Below are 18,745 nucleotides of genomic sequence, written 5' to 3' on the forward strand. Positions count from 1 at the left end.
TCCATATTCTTTCCATCCTCATCAGCAATCCTACTCCCTTTATATAAACATCCTCCCAAGTTCCCAGTCAGTCTCCATCCATCCTATTTCATTGACGGTCCTGTGCCGAAATTACTAATTCTGTGTTTCTATTTCCATATATTTTCTAGTGTGTAAAATAAATCCTTTTTTAAAAAGGGGTCTGGAAAGAACCCCATAAAAGATCGAATGTAAATCGTGATCTGTCGGCTGTTCTTAATATAACTCGATAAAATTACGTAGGTCCGCTAACTGTCTATGAATCAATTACTTTGATGGTGCATGTGGAGAAACGTACACTTTACGAAGAAAAACCTGTCTTACTCGTATGTCCTTACTTGAAACTAATTTTAGCTCCATACCAAATGTCATCAAAAAATATATCCTCCTTAAGCTTAAATCGGTTAAGCGGAACTTAAGGAGGTAACACATATACACACTTTTGTATTCAGGTAAAATAATAGAGAGTATGGACTATGGATGAGATATATCTATTATCTACTATTCAACCAGTAGGTATAATGTAATATGAACAATTTTTTATTTGAATAAATTATACCAAACTTCATAAATTTATCTTTACAAAAAAAGCTAAATTTGCCTTTTGATTTAAAATGAACGCGGAGAAAACATTCGTCGAATGATCGTATAGAGATCCTCTCGACCCTGTTAGCCGGGGAGCGCTCTAGTGTGAGCCACTCTCGTCGTTACGGAGAACTAATGTTAGCTCAAATTAATGGGATTTCACCGTCACTTTTATGAGCTCCTGGTATGCACCGAGATAGTCCTTCTGGCAATTGCATTTTTTAACCGACTCCCAAAAAACGTGGAGTACGTTATAATTATGTTCGGCTGTGTTTTTTTTTGTATGTTCAACGATTACTCCGCCGTCTGTAAACCGATTTTTATTGGTCTTTTTCGCCAAACATCAAGTGCTATTCTGACTTTTCATTAAATCACCACTTTTGTGAAAATGGGACCAAATTGAAGTGAAACCTAATATAACAAAACAAAAATTTTGAAAATCGGTTCACAAACGGCTGAGTAGTGGTCGAACATACAAAAATAAAAAAAAAAAAAAAAATATATCCACAGCCTCCTCGTTTTTTGGAAGTCGGTTAAAAATACCTAATGGTAGATAATAAATACCACTAGATGCTCTATAAATATTAAATTTATTTGACAATAATTTTTGTCTTTTTGTCAATAAACCTTATCCAATATAAAATATATAGTGATTAGTGAGTGAAGTGACCATAAAACTTATGTGCAGAAGGCAACTTGTTTTAAGTTTAACATTTGGCATTCCCATTGATGTGTCAGGTATAGTTTCCATTGACCCGGTTACTAAAAACAAAAGCGAAGCCTTGGAGCGTGGAATAAAATATACACAGCCCGGCACGTAGGCTCTTATGCTCGCAGTTCACCGATTTCTTTTTTTTACAAATAAATTAACTACTTTAAACAGTAGATTAAGCATAACAATATTTACCGCATCTAAGTAGACTTGTAAATCATTAAAAGTAAAAGCCGTGTCTTGAATATTATTCATCGATTAAAAACAGTATCCAGCGGGAATTATACAAAAAGTTTCGTCACTTTGACTCTGTCCCAGTGTGAGTTGAGCCTAAAAGTGTATATTTCATACGTAACATTTTCGCTGTATATCTACCAACACCCTGTAGTCTGTACGTGGAATATTAATAGTCGTAATGGTGGGATGATGAGAGCGAAATTACTTAACAATTAATAACCGTGTCAAGTGTTTCTGTTCTCATCGCGTAATGGTGTTTCATCTGAACCGATTACTGATATTACGCACTTGACCAACTTACTGGAAACGCTGAAAATAACTAATGAAAAATAAGAACAAAACTCCGACTGCTTTGTTTTACCCGATGTAATCGATACCTTACGATAGACATACTATTGACAATACCTATTATTTTGAACATTGAATATATTATACAAGGTGTAACAAAACTAAGTAATAATACTTTAGGGCTTGTACGTATCCCTCATAAAGAGTTTACTGTGAAAGTAGCAGCGCTGAAAGAGCAAATTTTTTTTTGTGATTTGTATGGGCAAGCGCCCGAGCGTCATGAATTCTCCCATACAAAAAACTTTAAAAAAAGATACACTTTCGGCGCTACTATTTTCACACCGTACTCTATATGGGGGCCCCGTACACACCCTGAAGTATAATACTTTAGGGTGTGTACTTAGTTTTGTTACACTCTATTAGGTTCGCTCGTCTTTGCCTGGCATAAATAATCATCATCATCATCTTATCAGCCTATAGTCGTCCACTGCTGGACATAGGCCTCTCTCAATGAACGCCAAGATGACCGATGGCATAAATAATAGCAAAATAAATACAAAGACAGTAGACCTTGGCTACATGGGACGTAAATATAATTATTCGTTACTTTGTTAAAATATTTAATAAAAAGTGGAAATAAAAGTATACACTTTTCGTTATATAATAAATTATTGTGTGTTATAATATTATTATTCCAAATAGTGCTTAATACGTGGAGCATATATTCTTATCTTATAATATTAGCTGATTTTACAATCCTTAAATATACAAATATTTACATTATATACCTTAAGACAAAACAAATATTACAAAATCAAATTGTCTTTACATTAACTTGAATAAATACAAAATTACCATTGGTAATTTTGTTGCTTGCGTACAACTAATAAGTGTTGTTTGGAGTTCCACTTAATACGCCGTTCATACAACACATCAAATCGGTATTCGCTCGCGAATCGACTAACTTTTGCCCACTCGCTTAAACGCGATTATCATGCTAAACGCCAGAAGTTTCGAAAGTAAATTTACATTTTTTCGATGAGGGAACAAAGGGAGTGAAACGATATTTAAGATAAAAGATGGGCCAAAAGTATGGAGTTTAATTTAATGTGGTGCTCAACTGGGCGCTAGTTTAAGCGGGGCATTAGAGAAGCAAATTGCAGCTTAGCGTCCACCGCGGTGCCCGGCTTACTTGATTAAAACTTTCCAGCGATATTTTCCGAAAGACAAAGTCGGTAAGTCGAAAGCAAAGCGTTTTCGTACTACCCACAGTGCTATTTTCACTTACGTGGTAAATATTTATTCCGCTTCGAGATATTGTTATATGTTGCTGTAGTTATCCTTCTATAGTCTATCCTTTTCACGAATAGAGGATTTTTTATACTCACAGCAGCTCCAGATGAAATTAAAAATACCTTAAAATCGTTGTAAGAAGGTAACTAATACGTATTAAAACTTACTATTCGAACTAAATCAAAGGTAGAGTATACGACCCCAATTTTAATTGTTTTATACCTTTGGAAGAGTAGCTGTGCACAAACAGTTATTAAGTATACGCTTCTATTTCTAATGGTCTAAAGTCGGCCTTAATACTTTAATTTGGAATGGGTATACAAAACAATAAATTAAATTACACTAGAGTATGAAAATGTTGCATTGCGGATAATATGCATACTTTAAGCACTAATAACATAATACCGTAATTAAAATTGTGGGCAGGGATAATGTTTAGTTTAGAGGTTTTAAAGTGTTATTAGACACTATACAGTGTCATCATATTATATTTAGCTGCGTGAATACAGGTCATCCATGTAAATATTAAATACTAGCTGTGCCTCGCGGTGTTACCCGCGGTTTAAGTGATATATCATAAAATACTATGAAAAGTACCAATAATAGGATCAAAACGGGACGACACATGGTCCTATAACGGTTTATGGTAGTGATGATGATTAAGATGAAGGTAATTTGCATAGTAGCATATGCTTACCGCTCTTAAAACAACGCCGAAACTCCCAAACTTGTATCTATAAAGAATCAGGAGTTCTTTCAGCACCTTCCGAACCATGGTATACCAGGTATATCTCGGTGCAAAATCTTACTTGTTGGTAGCATATGCTTAGAATACTGCCCACGAAACCGAAGTCACCACATATTTCCATATAAATTTTGAGGAGTTCCCTCGATTACTTATGGATCTCTTCATCAGGTCACCATTTTTATGAACATGGTACCAAATTGGAATGATAACCTATATACCAAAAGGAAATTTTTGAAAATCGGTTCACAAACGGCGGAGCAATCGTCAAAGAGCAGCAAAAGCAAAAGATAAAAAAACGAACATAACACCTCCTCCATTTCGAAAGGCGGTTAAAATTGTAGCCTATGTGTTATTCTGATGTATAAGCTATATTATTGTAAAGTTTCATTAAAATCCGTTCAGTAGTTTTTGCGTGAAAGAGTAACAAACAGGTTAGGTTAGTTAGGTTAGGTTAAGTTTACGAATCTTTTCATACAGAAAAAAACGACGGGGAAAAAATATAAGTCACATTATCAACCCATTATATAGGGCTAATAATACGTATAAATGGAGAAAGTGTGTGTGTCTGTCTGTTTCCTCTCGATGTTTATACTGCTAAAGCGATTTATAATTTGGCATGGAGATATACTTGCGCCGGCCGGCCGGGCGATAATGCGGGGTTTACACGGGTGACTATAGCCGCTCGATTTACGCCGCACGGCGAAATCGACTGTCTAAATGGCAATTCGCAAATTAAAATGATTTTATCATACATTTTTTAACAAATAAAACATTAGTACACAGTACACTGTACAACACACACACTAGGAGATTTTGATTGACAATCCTATACACACGAATTGTACTTTTTTATTTATGGTTGAAGCATAGCTGGGCATTAACTCGTTAATCGTTAATTAACGAAGTTAACATTTTGATTAACGGATTAACTTTTAAGTTAACTTCTTGAAATATTAACAGAACCGTTAACTTCCGTTAATATGCAGAAGTCCGTTAATCGTTAATCCAATGCATACTATTTACCGCATGGCACCAGGGCGCGTCGCGGCGCGAAAAAAGGTTCAGACGAAACAAAAACAATACTAGATACATTTTCAGGCGCATGCGAGTGAGAAGAGATTTTTTTCGTTTTATCATTTCATTACTCAGCGCCGGTGCTTATAGAGAGAGTGATTTGTTTATTGTTATTATAAATCATTTGCATGTTGATAAAGAAGAGTGCCGTATAATTTAGTTAGGTAGAATACAATATTTATAGAAGTATTTTGTTTTGTCCCTAACCTGTTAACTTCCTAAACCTGAAACCAACAGGTTTTTGTATTACACTAACGCAATGATATAAGTGGTGTAGGCAAATATCAAATCCCGGTATGTCCACTATAAGCGAAACTTGGCAAATGAGAGAAATATGTTTTTTTTAACTTTATCCTCGGCATTTTTCTTTTTAACTTTTGAGACAGACATCTTCTTTGCTCTTTCAGGATTCACCACACTAATTTGTATATACTGCGTTGTTCCATGTTTCTCACAAAGTTCAATAAAATCGACAAGAGTTCAGTTTCGAGTATGGGTGTGACTTGCCGGGTTTTGATATTCACCTACACAGTTACAACAAGGCCATATAACACATATTTATACGTGGGAGAGCCATGCTTCAGCACGAATGGGCCGGCTCGACCGGAGAAATACCACGTTCTCACAGAAAACCGGCGTGAAACAGCGCTTGCGCTGTGTTTCACCGAGTGAGTGAGTTTACCGGAGGCCCAATCCCCTACCCTATTCCCTTCCCTACCCTCCCCTATTCCCTTCCCTTCCCAGCTCTTCTGATGCTGCGAGTGTCCATGGGCGACGGAAGTTGCTTCCCATCAGGTGACCCGTTTGCTCGTTTGACCCTTATTTCATAAAATAAAATAAAAAAACATATTAACGATTAACGTTAACTTGCGTGAATTCGTCCGAAATGTTACGCTTTAACGTTTAACGAAGCTAACATTTTTTTAACGGATTAACGATTAACGAAGTTAACTATTTAATTAACGGTGCCCAGCTATTGAAGTCTATTGTCAAATTGAAAATAGATTAAGTTTTTTTTATTAAATCATAAATACTATTAGACAATTATTACACGGCCAGTCTGTCATCATTTGACTTTATTAATCTGAGACTGTCGCAGGAATTATGTCTTAAAAAATAATAGTCAATATTTTGGTGCTTATAATTTAATTTTTTATTTGAGGTCGAATTTCGACCATTGGGCTTTAAAAATGTTAAAAGACTATATTTATATAAATTTATTCTAAAAACTTTATATTAGTTGTTTCTTTAAATTGGAAAAATATATACGTAATACCTAAATTGTATTTGCTTTACCAAGGCCCAGAGTGAGCTCGAAGTTAGCTCAATAGCCGCAACTAGCGGAACAACACAACTTGTAATGAAGTGAGCCTCGAACTTGCGACCGTATACACTATACAATCTTTCAACTAAGTAATTAAATACTTTCAACAAGAATTCAATTCGAAAGATTCGAGAATAATCTAGAATTATAGGTGTAAAAAATAAATGGACAAATGCGAGCCGGACTCGCGCACGTAGCGTTCCGTACCGTTATATAATATTAAAAGTGCCTATCCTATTGCCATTATTGGTTACTGGCCGAACTGAAAATTTCAGAATTGTAGCTATAGTGGTTCTTGAGATACAGCCTGGAGACAGACAGACAGGCGGACAAACATCGATGTCTCTGTAATAGGGTCCCGTATTTACCCTTTGGGTGCGAAACCCCAAAAAACAACTAAATTTTAAAAATATTTTTATCGCATTGTCACAAAAGCGTTTTAATAAATATTGGCATTCGTTGATAAATGTTTCTAAAATGTTGGTTTTAAACTTAGTCACAAATCAAAAATATTGGGATATTCAATTTATTAGAAAATTAAGTAATAACGATGTATCATGTCAAAACCTACTGACTAAGTATATAATCTTTAACAACGTGGTTTCATCTCGCAGATTTCATTTTTGCAGAAATAAAACTTGGTTTAACATTTTTAATACTAAGGAAATTTTCATGCCAGAGAATAAAACTCAGCATTAAGATAATGTTATTGCACCACTTTTAGATAAGAGAGACATAACATTTTACCTCGAGCACTAATGCACCCCTAGGAAGATAATTAAGTGACTGAAACATCTTTAGTAGTGTTAAAAGCTAGACGCCTCACTAAAACTCTTCACTGTATTTTGAGATTGATAGAGTGCATGTGAATGCTCTTGCGTACTACGCACAAACTTGGCTTAAGCTACCAACGCGCTCACCACTGAGCCACAGAGGTCGTCAAATACAGCATACAGGTATATATTAGAATATTAGATATAAATAGATATTAAAATATTATAGATTAGATTATATAGATACATAGATATTAAATATAGATTTTAGTGCACATTATACCCTAAATTAATTGTTAATTGTACTCCTACACCAAAGGTTGCTTGGCAGAAATTGCTCAATAGCAATAAAGCCGCCTTTGTATTCATGTGTCCCTGTTGAATGTATCTTTATTTTTGTACAACTTTTTGAATGCAATAAAGGATATTCTATTTATCTATCTATCTACGTCCTCTGTAACTAATAGAAAATAGGTATTTCAGTTTGTAATGTCAACTCGTAGTCATGTCAGCAAACACTAGTTGAAATTCAACGGGCATGGAGGAGCCGGCTCTAGTTCACCATCACAGTGAATCACTTCACATGTAATTGAAATCCATTTGGACGCGTTCTGCACTTTCTAGTGTCTCATACTGTTCTACAGAACTCATTGTGCTCATTAATCGTCACTGTGTCAAGTGATAAATGAAATGAATAGAAAACAAATTTTTGATTATTTTGAACCTAAACGTACCCTGCAACTTCATTGCGACGAAATTATGTAGATGACGCCCGCAACTCCGTTGCGCCAAAATCAGTTTGTCGCGCGGGAACTGTTCATTTCTCCGGATATCTTCATACCAAACTTTAGCGAAATCGGTTCAGCAATTTTGCAAGTGAAAAGGTTGCAGACATACTTTGGCTTTTATAATATTATAAGGATGAAATTTCAGATGTGATCTTACATTTTTCTTGTACAAAACCTTTGTTATTCATACAGATTCAGTTTACACATCTGACATCGGTTACTCAAACTCATTAAATCCAGCAGACTACCGCAACAATTTTGTACTTATAATTAATTTGATTAATCAATTCTGTAGCGCGCATTTTAATAAAAACTAATTTCATAACTTAAAATACTTTTAATATAATTTATTCTGAAATAATACTTTTATTTTAAAATGTAAATTCGATGTAAAAACAAAGTTACTTCTAAGCGAGGCGCTTCTGCTTAATTTATTAAATTGCGAAGGTAGGGAAGCCGCTAGCGCTTCAAGTCTTTTTAATTAAATTTTACCACATTTATTGGCGTCGCGGCTTACATGAGCTTAAATTAATAAATATTTGGTACCTCAAACGTCTAGGGTGGGTACGAGTGGCTCTGAAGATGAATGAAGATGAATTGCCGTTCGACTGTCTGAAATATTGTCTTGGTTTTTTGACCGAGTACATTTTTGTCGAAGTTGTTTTAGCGCGTTTACTTTGTCTCGTTTGATTGATGTTCCGGGTACGGCGAGCCATGAAATGACTAGTGTTTGTGTAACCTTAAAATATAAAGGACGCGACGTATCGGAGCAAACAAGAAATACGTTGACTTCTTTGATATATAGAATACTTTGAAATATATATCTTATTTCCTAACTCATAGAGTTTATTGTGGTATAAATAATGTTTTAAGGTGCCAGTTGGCAGCGGACGACATGAAACAACACTACTAGCTTCTATCACTTCTATGTATTCCTATGAAATACCCTGCGCAGCTAGCTACACGAAGCTAGCGACACTTAGGGTTGTTTCAGACCGCAGTAGATGCATTTCTAAATTTGTATGGATTTGACAGATTTCAATTGCGTTCGACGTCTTGCAAATCTGTCAAATCCATACTAATTTAGAAATGCATCTACGCGTCGCGGTGCGGTCTGAATTAACCCTTATTCACAGAAATATATAGAAATCAGTAGTGTCGCGGCGACACGTCGTCTGCTGCACTTCATGTAATCGCCGTCCAGCTTGTACCTTTACATTTTCTGTGAATTACAAACATTCTATGTCTTTTGCCGCGACCCGTATTTCCATATGAAATTTCATTAAAATTGGTTCAGTGGATTGGCTGTGAATCGGTAACAATCAGAATATAAACATGCTTTCGCATGTAAAATATGATTATATTACTATTCATTGTAAATGTTTGTAGTTTTTTCATGATTTTTGTGATTGTTTCAGGACAATGAATGTGATCAGGGGCCAGTGACGACAGACAGACAGTCTCTACCATCATGGCGGACAACGTGGCGTTCGATGATGAGGTAAGCAATATTTATTACTTTTCAAAGGGTCTGTTTCACCACTTCCTGATAAGTGCTGGATAGGCTATCCACACCTTATTGACAGATACTCCATACTCTATCTATCAGATAAGTTGTGGATAGCCTATCCGGCACTTATCAGGAATTGGTGAAACAGCCCATAAAGTCATTAAAACAACATTTAAAATGATGTGCAATAATTATGTTAACTATAAACATAGAATAATATACATATACGAAGGAAAATAAATAATAACGCTATTTCTGGTGTACTTAACTTAAAATTATAGGACCCAAAAGCAACAATATTATTATTATGTTATTTTGTTTTACTAAAAAGAACATCAGCTATTCATCAATTAAACAAGTGGTGATAATTAATATTTTTTATATAGTGAAAGGAACATTTCCCCGCGTTCCATTTGGTGTTAAAAACGATCAGAACGGTCAAAATGCCTCCTATTTTGCACGTTTTGATCGTTTTTAACATCAAATGGAACGCGGGGTCCATTGTCCACTCTAGTTATTAAACGAAGCAATGAATAAATAATAACGGCTAAAGTTTGTAAGACGAGTTATATAAATGTTACAAACGAAATTTATTTTTATAAGACACAAAACATCTGATAAGTTATGGAGCCCTGGTAAACAAGCCTATAACAAACGTCTTTTGTTTGAGAGATATCATTTGTCAGTTTCGTGAGATGTTCACGAGACCTCTTGTCAATTGTATATCCCTGGTTCTTAACGCCATCTCATCGAAGATCAAACTGTAGATAAAGAGATATAGAGACTACAGAGACAAAATAGTGCGAGTTCTTTACGCCGGTTCTTCTTGCCAGGTTCCCAGCCCGGTGGTATGCCACATGTAGACGTTCTAAAAGTGGCATATTTCTAACTGACTTGTAAAAATTAAGCTGTTTTTAAATATTTAAAATTATTTTTAATTTTAATGCAGTAGTAAAAAGTTGATTCGTTTAAAATATGACTTAATTTAGTTTGTGTTTTAAATAAGTTTCTCTAGCTACTGTAAATAAGATTTTATTTTATAACAGTTCTCCTTGTTTGGCTTTTGTATTTACTTAATTATTGTCATTGTGGGTTATATACATCTAATGTTATCTTTTTCATTCTTCGTGTATATAAAAGAGAAGGAATTCCAACACTCGATTATTAATAACCAGATCGCGATATCAGCCTTAGAGAATAGGCGATAAGAGCCGAAATACTGTCGTATATGATTAAGACGGAGTGGCTTATTTAATGGCTCGACGGGTTTCCTATTACGCGGGTTTCGGCCTGAGTACTGCCAAGTGCAGGCGATGTGAATATTGACGATAACGAGTACAATATTAATTCCACAGCCTGATCATGTTCCATATTTGGAATCCGATTGGATTCTAAATATGGAATACTTTTGATTCTTTGTTCCGTTTTTTTCAGCTTATTGATATACAGATTCTTAATGTAAATTTCTGTCTTTATAGCTGTTAATAATTAATTAAATTAATTAATACCTTTCTCAAGTCTGGCAAGGACAAACATTTTGCAGATTGAAATTATTATGAGGAAATAAAATAAAGTAAAAAAAAAAACTATTATTAATTTTTAAACACTATTATCAACAATTAAAACAGAGATTGTGAAACCACCTGGTAAGGTGGCCCTGTTATTCTCTCCAAAGGTAAACTAAATTAAATTCCATAGCAATATTATATAGCTAAGCTGGCTTATCACGGCGCGTATTATCATGAGTAGCACCGCGCCAGCTCGCGCCTTCACGCCGTGTGAATGTGGTGGTTCAGGCGCTCGGGGTGGCGCGGGGTGTCGTGAGTGAGCTTAGGAAAGAATTGGTCTACCCTCGGCCGCGGTCGCGCCGACCACACGCCGCGCCCTCGCGTCAGGTCGTGCCGTGGGAACGGGCAGCGCGGACTCGCCTGTTGGCTCGTGCTTGCTCGAAAAAATTGGCTCAGCGTCTCTGTCAGCGCGGCACGGCTGAGAAGCCAGCATTATAACAATAAAAATAAAAATAAAAAATGTTTTATTTCTGAGTAAATTTGAATCAATTTTTTTCAGAATGTCTACCTGATGCCTACCACCGGTTCGGGAACTACCCCGGCGAGAAGAACCGGCGTAAGAAACTCGCACGGGTTCCACTTTTTACCAAAAAAGTGAGAGAAAAATTATTCTTTTAAAATAAAGTTTACAATTTTGTAACTTAATATTATATACAATGTCAACATACATAATTGTAAGTCATAATATAATGATGTAGAAGTAGCCTTGCAAGAAGCCACCCTACTCCCAAGATGTGCCATCTTCTATGAAATCATTGACCTTATAATAAGCTTTGGCACACAAACGCTCTTTGACTACTTTTTTAAATTTATTAATGGAAAGATTTTGAACGTTTTCTGGGATTTTATTGTAAAGGCGTATACATTGACCTTTAAAAGATTTACTGACTTTACTAAGTCTGATCACTGGCATGTCCAGCTTGTGCTTATTTCTAGTATTTCTACAGTGAATGTCACTTTTAACTTTAAATTTATTTATATTTTTTCTAACATATATTACATTATCCAAAATGTATTGAGAAGCAACAGTTAGAATACCAATTTCTTTAAATTTATCTCTCAGAGATTCTAAAGCAGACATTTTATAAATAGAACGTATGGCTCGCTTCTGCAGCACAAATATTGTATTAATGTCGGCAGCGTTTCCCCATAAAAGGATTCCATATGACATCCTACTATGAAAATAACTAAAATATACTAATCGTGCCGTGTCTTCGTCAGAAATTTCTCTAATTTTTCTGACTGCATATGCTGCAGAACTGAGCCTACCTGCTAGATTAGCAATGTGAGCCTACCTGCTAGATTAGCAATAGTTACATAATAACGTGGTAATATCGAATATCACAATCGGCGTTGCCTAATCAACGTCTCAGCTCGCATGTTCATTTTACTACAACTAATATGTCTCCCGCTGTCAAAGTGACATTGTACTAGGTAATATAAGTTATTACTTAGGTGATTTTCGCTGTAAAAAATCGTAGAGAAATAAAGTTGTTGAACTGAAACTGAAACGTCGTTGCTTCTAAGAAAATATCTTTCTGAGATTTTTTTTTATTTCCAAAACTTTCTGACGCAAAAACTGCAACTGTTGATGTCTGCAACTCCGTAGCGCAGAAATTTGTAAATCGTGAAGGGAACGTATCCTATACCCTTAACGGGACTCAAAGTAGCTCCATAACAAAAAGCAAAATTGGCTCCGCGATTTGGGCGTAAAGACGTAATAGACAGACGGATAAACAGAAAAACAGACAGACAAACTTTCCATTTATAATATTAGTATGAAGATGCAGTAGAAACCACGGTAAGAAGCTACATAATATATAATTTTGTAAAATATAATATACAAACTGCTGTGCCACAACTTTGTCCATATATTATTGTCAGAAGAAAGGGAAGAATAGTCGACGACAGGCGGCAAATTGTGGCAGAAACTTTATGTTTGTCGACGTAAGCGTTTTCCTTCGACGTGATGACTGGACAATGTTCCTTCGAGATAAAAGATACAGGATAAAAATACTTTTACGATCGCGATTTATTTGGATGTCAAATAAACTTGACCAAAAAATAAAGAATATAGGTACCAAATCATGGTTTTAATATTACCTAAATATTGAAACTTGATTTGGTATAACTTATATTCAATCCTCATGGCAAGGTCTCGAGTTTTAATAAACCACTTCGACTTCGGGTCAGGAAATCTATTCAACATTTTCGATTAAAGATAAAAATAACATGTTAACTTGCTACGAAACTCTACGCCGTAGCCGCGAGCTACGCGGTGCTACGCCTCGTAGTCCCTACGCGTTTCTAAAACAAACTTCCAAACCTACGAATAATAAAAACTAAGGAAACGTAACTCCCATACTTCAACCGTTTTAAAGGGGTTTGGGTAATATTGGCGTCATTTTGAAATTTCGCGGCCACTCACCAAACCAGCATATTATGAAAGAACATATCAAGAGGAGTAAACTTTATTATGGGGGACATATAGCTAAACTACATCGGTCCCGAGATATTAGGCATTTTAAGTTCGTATTTCAAACTAAAAGTAAATTCAATCATAACATGAATACTCAGGAAATTTAAAAAAAACGGCATTATTTATTAGCTTAAAGCCTTCCTCGATATATGGGCTATCCAACACAAAAATATTTTTTCAAATCGAACAAGCAGTTCCTGAGATTAGCACTTTCAATCACACAAACACTTCAGCTTCATAATATTAGTATACAGGTTATAATAAAACTAAGTGATAATACTTTAGGGTGTGTACTGTGTATGAATCTCGTGTATAGAGTTTAGTGTAAAAGTAGTAGCGCTGAAAGAGAACATTTTTTTTTTACTTTTGTATGGAGAAACTCTTAATGCCAGGGCGCTTGCCCATGCAAATCACAAAAAAAAGTCTTTCAGGGCTGCTTCTTTCACAGTGAACTCTATACAAGGGACACATAATAATATATACTCTAACTAAAGTATTACGTAAACGTAAAATAGTACGAACACACAGAACCAGCGAACCTTATCGAGGGAACACACTATACAGATAACATAAATCCCCTACTCGATACTAGATGACGTTTAGGAATGTGATGTCAATTTTATTTTTGGAGATATTGACTCCAGAGATATTATCAAGACTTTCAAATCAATCAATATTAAAAGTACCACTGATCTCTGGGGTATGTCCACAAAAATTATAAAATCAGTAATTGACATCATTGCCCCTTACCTAGCTTTAGTTTTTAATAATTGTATCAAAAGTGGTGTGTTCCCAGACTTAATGAAGCACAGCAAGGTGATGCCTCTATTTAAAGCTGGGAAGAAATCAGACCCAGACAACTATAGACCAATATCCATATTGCCGATTTTAAGTAAAATTTTTGAAAAAATAATTCTAAATCAATTACTTGCTCATTTTAACTCAAATAATTTATTACATAATAATCAATTTGGTTTTACTAAAGGTCGGTCTACAACAGATGCAGGCATTAGTCTTCTGTGTAGTATTTTTGAAGCTTGGGAAGAGTCGCAGGATGCACTTGGTATTTTCTGCGATCTCTCTAAAGCATTTGACTGTGTGGAGTATGATACTCTAATAAGAAAACTACACCATTATGGTGTAAGGGGCACGGCACTTAAACTTCTAAAATCTTACCTTACAAATAGAACGCAGAGGGTGGAAGTTAACTCCATAAGGTCTAATGGAACCAAAATAAAACTAGGTGTGCCACAAGGGTCCATTTTAGGGCCTTTTCTTTTTCTCATCTATATGAATTATTTACCTTATCTTGTTAAAGATAAGCATGAGATAGTACTTTTTGCTGATGACACTTCACTAATTTTTAATGTGAAGAGGCGACATTTTAATTATGACGAGGTAAATAGTGCTCTCTCAAAAATAGTACATTGGTTTAATGCTAATAATTTACTTTTGAACTCTAATAAAACAAAATGTTTAAAATTTATCTTGCCAAATGTTAGGCAAGTACAAACCAATGTACTATTAAATGATGAGAAAATGAATTTAGTAGACACCACCGTATTCCTAGGCATAACGCTGGATTGTAAGTTACAATGGGGTCCACATATTGCAAAACTGGCAGATAAGCTTAGTTCTTCAGCATATGCTGTTAAAAAAAAATCGTGAAATCACTGATGTAGAGACCGCGCGATTGTTTACTTTAGCTACTTTCATAGCATAATGTCTTACGGCATCCTCTTGTGGGGAAACGCGGCGGACATTAATACAATATTTGTGCTGCAGAAGCGAGCTATTCGTTCTATTTATATGATGTCGTCTTTGGAATCTCTAAGAGAAAAATTTAAAGAAATAAGAATTCTGACCGTCACATCTCAATACATTTTGGAAAATCTCTTATATGTTAGAAAGAACATAAATATTTTTAAAAAGAAAAGTGATAATCATAATGTAAATACTAGAAATAAGAACAAGTTAGCAATACCAATGTTCAGAATGATTACAAATGTCTTAAAATATTGCCCTCATTTAGTTTCATGCTGGTTACCCGCTAAAATATTTGCCCTAATTATTATACAAATATACATACAGGTCAGTACTTGAGTTTCACACGTGTTCAGTTCTGATGTTGTTATTTGATTCGAACATTATAAAACAGTAGCGTGATTTAGGCATGCTCTGGAAATCGAATTTGTGCGACGCAGACGCAATATTTACGCGCGTATGACGCGTATGATGCGTGACTTCCCGATTTTTGCCGCAAGCGACTGCAACAAAATGCCACTTTATGACCTAAAATATAGGTTTCATTTTGCACTACGCCACTACAAAGCAGCGGCGGCATAGGTCGCACGACTAAATGAAAGCTATAGCCTAGTTCATAATGTAGCAATTTTAGTATTTATTAAAAGTAGAGATCGCCCAGTGGTCGAAATTCGACCTCAAATAAAAAAAAAATTAAAAGTTTCATATTTCAACAGTTTTCTATTGATAGAGTCTGGCTAGCGAAAGATGAGACTGGAAAAAGGCGGCAAATTCAAAAAATCTACGTATGGCAACCTTGTCTATAGTCGGAATTATAGTTTTGATACTTGATTATTTATGACAATTATATTATATTTTAGTTTGGATAACTCATTTCAAGAATAAGTTTATTGTTGTTGTTTACTTAAATTTTATTTTGCAATACATTTCATTGTGTTTTGTTTTTCACGAAAACTCTTGCATGTTTTTGTCGGAGTATTAAAAATTCTTCTTTAATACTTACCGTACATCATGAAATATATTACAAAATATAATTTAACCAAACAATTATCTTCATTTTCTTAAACTAAATTGTCACTACTGTTTCTTAGTTTAAATATAATTTAATTTAAATGTTAAATAATTTCCTATATTATATTATTACTCGCAAGCATCATAGATTGTATTAATTATACTCAAATATTTATACTCAAATATTTATTTAATACATACTTGTACATGCCTGAACCTAATAACCCATCAACTCTTGCAAGTTGATTAAAAACCAAGGATTAAGGGGAAATAAAAAACAACACAGAAAATCAAAGGTTGCGGAATTTTTTTCGCATTTTATATAAACATTCGAAAGGTTTTTTTTATAGTTTATTTACAATTGACTAAAATATATATGTGTCATTTTGTTTGACAACTTTTTGCCATCTTGTTGGTAGGGACACGATTTCATTGCTATATAAATTTTGGGGCTTCTGATGAAAAACCTGCGACAAGTGGTTTTGGCAGTCCTCTTGTGATGTCAACCTGACACTGCCTAAGGAATCCTGCAGCGATTGAAACAGGTGGAAATCTAAAGGTGCAACGTCAGGACTATACGGTGGATGCATTAACACCTCCCAGCCAAACTCCCGTAACCACACGCCTTTATTTATGTGGCCTTCTTTTTTAATCCTTTTTAGGGTACAAACACTGACATCTGAAAATATGTTCATAAAATATAAAGTTAGCATTCAATAACAAGGTTGCTTTCAGGTTTTTTTTTGTAACGTTAGGGTCTTACCGGTCTAAGAAGAAATCTCATCAGGAAACTGATTTTGTCTTTAAACACTCTTCTTGGAACATAATATCTCATAATTTATTTATTCTTGATATTTTAACTAGCATAACTGAATCCTTTGCATCATTCATGTTACCTGCAAAACAATAAATTCAATTACATGATAAATAATAATGATTTTAATTAATTGTAATTGAAAGTATCAAAATCTTTTACCTGTACTTACCATTATTTCATGTAAACAATCTTGTTTTTGTTTAAAAATTGCATCCTTTTCACTTCTTTTTTGTTCGTATTTACTAATCATAGCTAAAAGCAGTTTTCGCAAATCTCTTTTCAAAGTTTTCGTCACGTTTAAATTAGAAAATCACGTAAACCACAGAAATATTTTTCACTTTGACACATAAACAACAGATGCTATAGGTGACACTGACGTTAATGACAGTGTTACCATAATCAGTTTTGTAATAAAAAGCCAGTCTCATCTTTCGCTAGCCAGACTCTATTCTATTGTCAAAATACTGACTTTATTATTGACAGTCTCAGATTAATCTCAGATGACAGACTGGCCGTGTAATAATTGTTAACAGTATTTAAGATTCAATAAAAAAATCAATTTGACAACAGACTTAAAAGAAATGTATGATAAAAACATAATTTCAAATTAATATTAGCTCAATGCACTCCATAGAGGAAAATAATACACGGGGCAATGCACTCCTTCACCGTATAAACTATAACTGCAAAATTTCAAATCACCTACGTTTCCGCATTTTTCGTCAAAAGGGATTCAAAGTTTTTCGCTCGCGTATTAATATTGTTACGGTACATGGTATACGGACACGTGGTCTATCTAGCGACAAACCAGCGAAGCTTACCGAGAGAGCACAGGCAACATACATCCCCTACTCAATACTAGATGGCGTTCGGCGCGCTAGTACAACCTTCTAGAAAGGTCCAATGTTTGTTTACGTGTTTACCGTTTATTTGTTAGCGTGTTTACGTGTTTTAATTTAGACCTTATGACTGAGTCCATAAGGTCTAAATTAAATTCAACTTACTGCACTTATCGTAAGGACGGCAGTTTTATTGTGGTACATGCCCGAGCCTCCTAGAAAGTTCCCACGGTTGTTTACTTGTTTACGTGAATCGGGAAATTTCTGGAATTCGTCTCGCCATATAAAAGAGCCGCAGGCAGGCCCGGCAAGTCAGTTCGTTTCGAGCTATCATCAAGGCGATTTCGGAGTGACAACAAGTGATCAATAGTGAGTGAACCAGTGAAACCTGCGACTTGGCTACGACCTAGGACAGTGATAGTGCTTAGTGATTGGACCTAGTGATTAGTTTTTGGACTTAGTGCTAAGTGTTGTGACCTAGTGTGTGCTTGTGTGACCTGGACTTAGTGAATAAAGTCTTCAAGAGAGTCAGCAGGTCTTTCTCTCCAAATCCTCGAACCCTAGCACGTAACAATATATAGATTTTTGTAGGTAGCGACTAACGGTTTAACTTGCCACGAGGATCGGAAAGTCACCTTAAAGTTATCTAGAATCACGGTTTCGTGTGCCCAATTCGATCAAGAATGAATATACATAGTTTACTGTTTATTATTTATACTATTCAAGTCAATAAACAATGATTGGCGGCTGCAATTAATTAGTGAATATTAATTAACGTATAATTATCGATAGGCATTTCCAATAAGCATAATGTTATGTATTAAACCCATAACAAGCATCTAGTAATACTCACGCGAGATATAAATAACTTATTATGATAATAATAGCTGTTGCCCGCGACTTCGTCCGCGTCCACG

General features: G+C 35.0%; 1 protein-coding gene across 2 annotated transcripts in view; it reads left to right on the forward strand.

Annotated features, from left to right (window-relative positions):
* The window catches only part of LOC121725636 (inactive dipeptidyl peptidase 10), a 154,793-nt gene that overhangs the window by 27,855 nt on the left and 108,193 nt on the right, over positions 1-18,745 (forward strand). For both annotated transcript variants that reach the window (XM_042112658.1, XM_042112668.1), the window contains exon 2: positions 9,259-9,341. In XM_042112658.1, coding sequence (XP_041968592.1) covers positions 9,312-9,341 — 30 coding nt within the window. In that variant the 5' untranslated portion in view covers positions 9,259-9,311. The remainder of the gene's footprint in view (positions 1-9,258; positions 9,342-18,745) is intronic.

The sequence above is a fragment of the Aricia agestis genome, chromosome 1 (assembly GCF_905147365.1).
Source record: "Aricia agestis chromosome 1, ilAriAges1.1, whole genome shotgun sequence".
NCBI classification, from domain to species: Eukaryota; Metazoa; Arthropoda; class Insecta; order Lepidoptera; family Lycaenidae; genus Aricia; species Aricia agestis.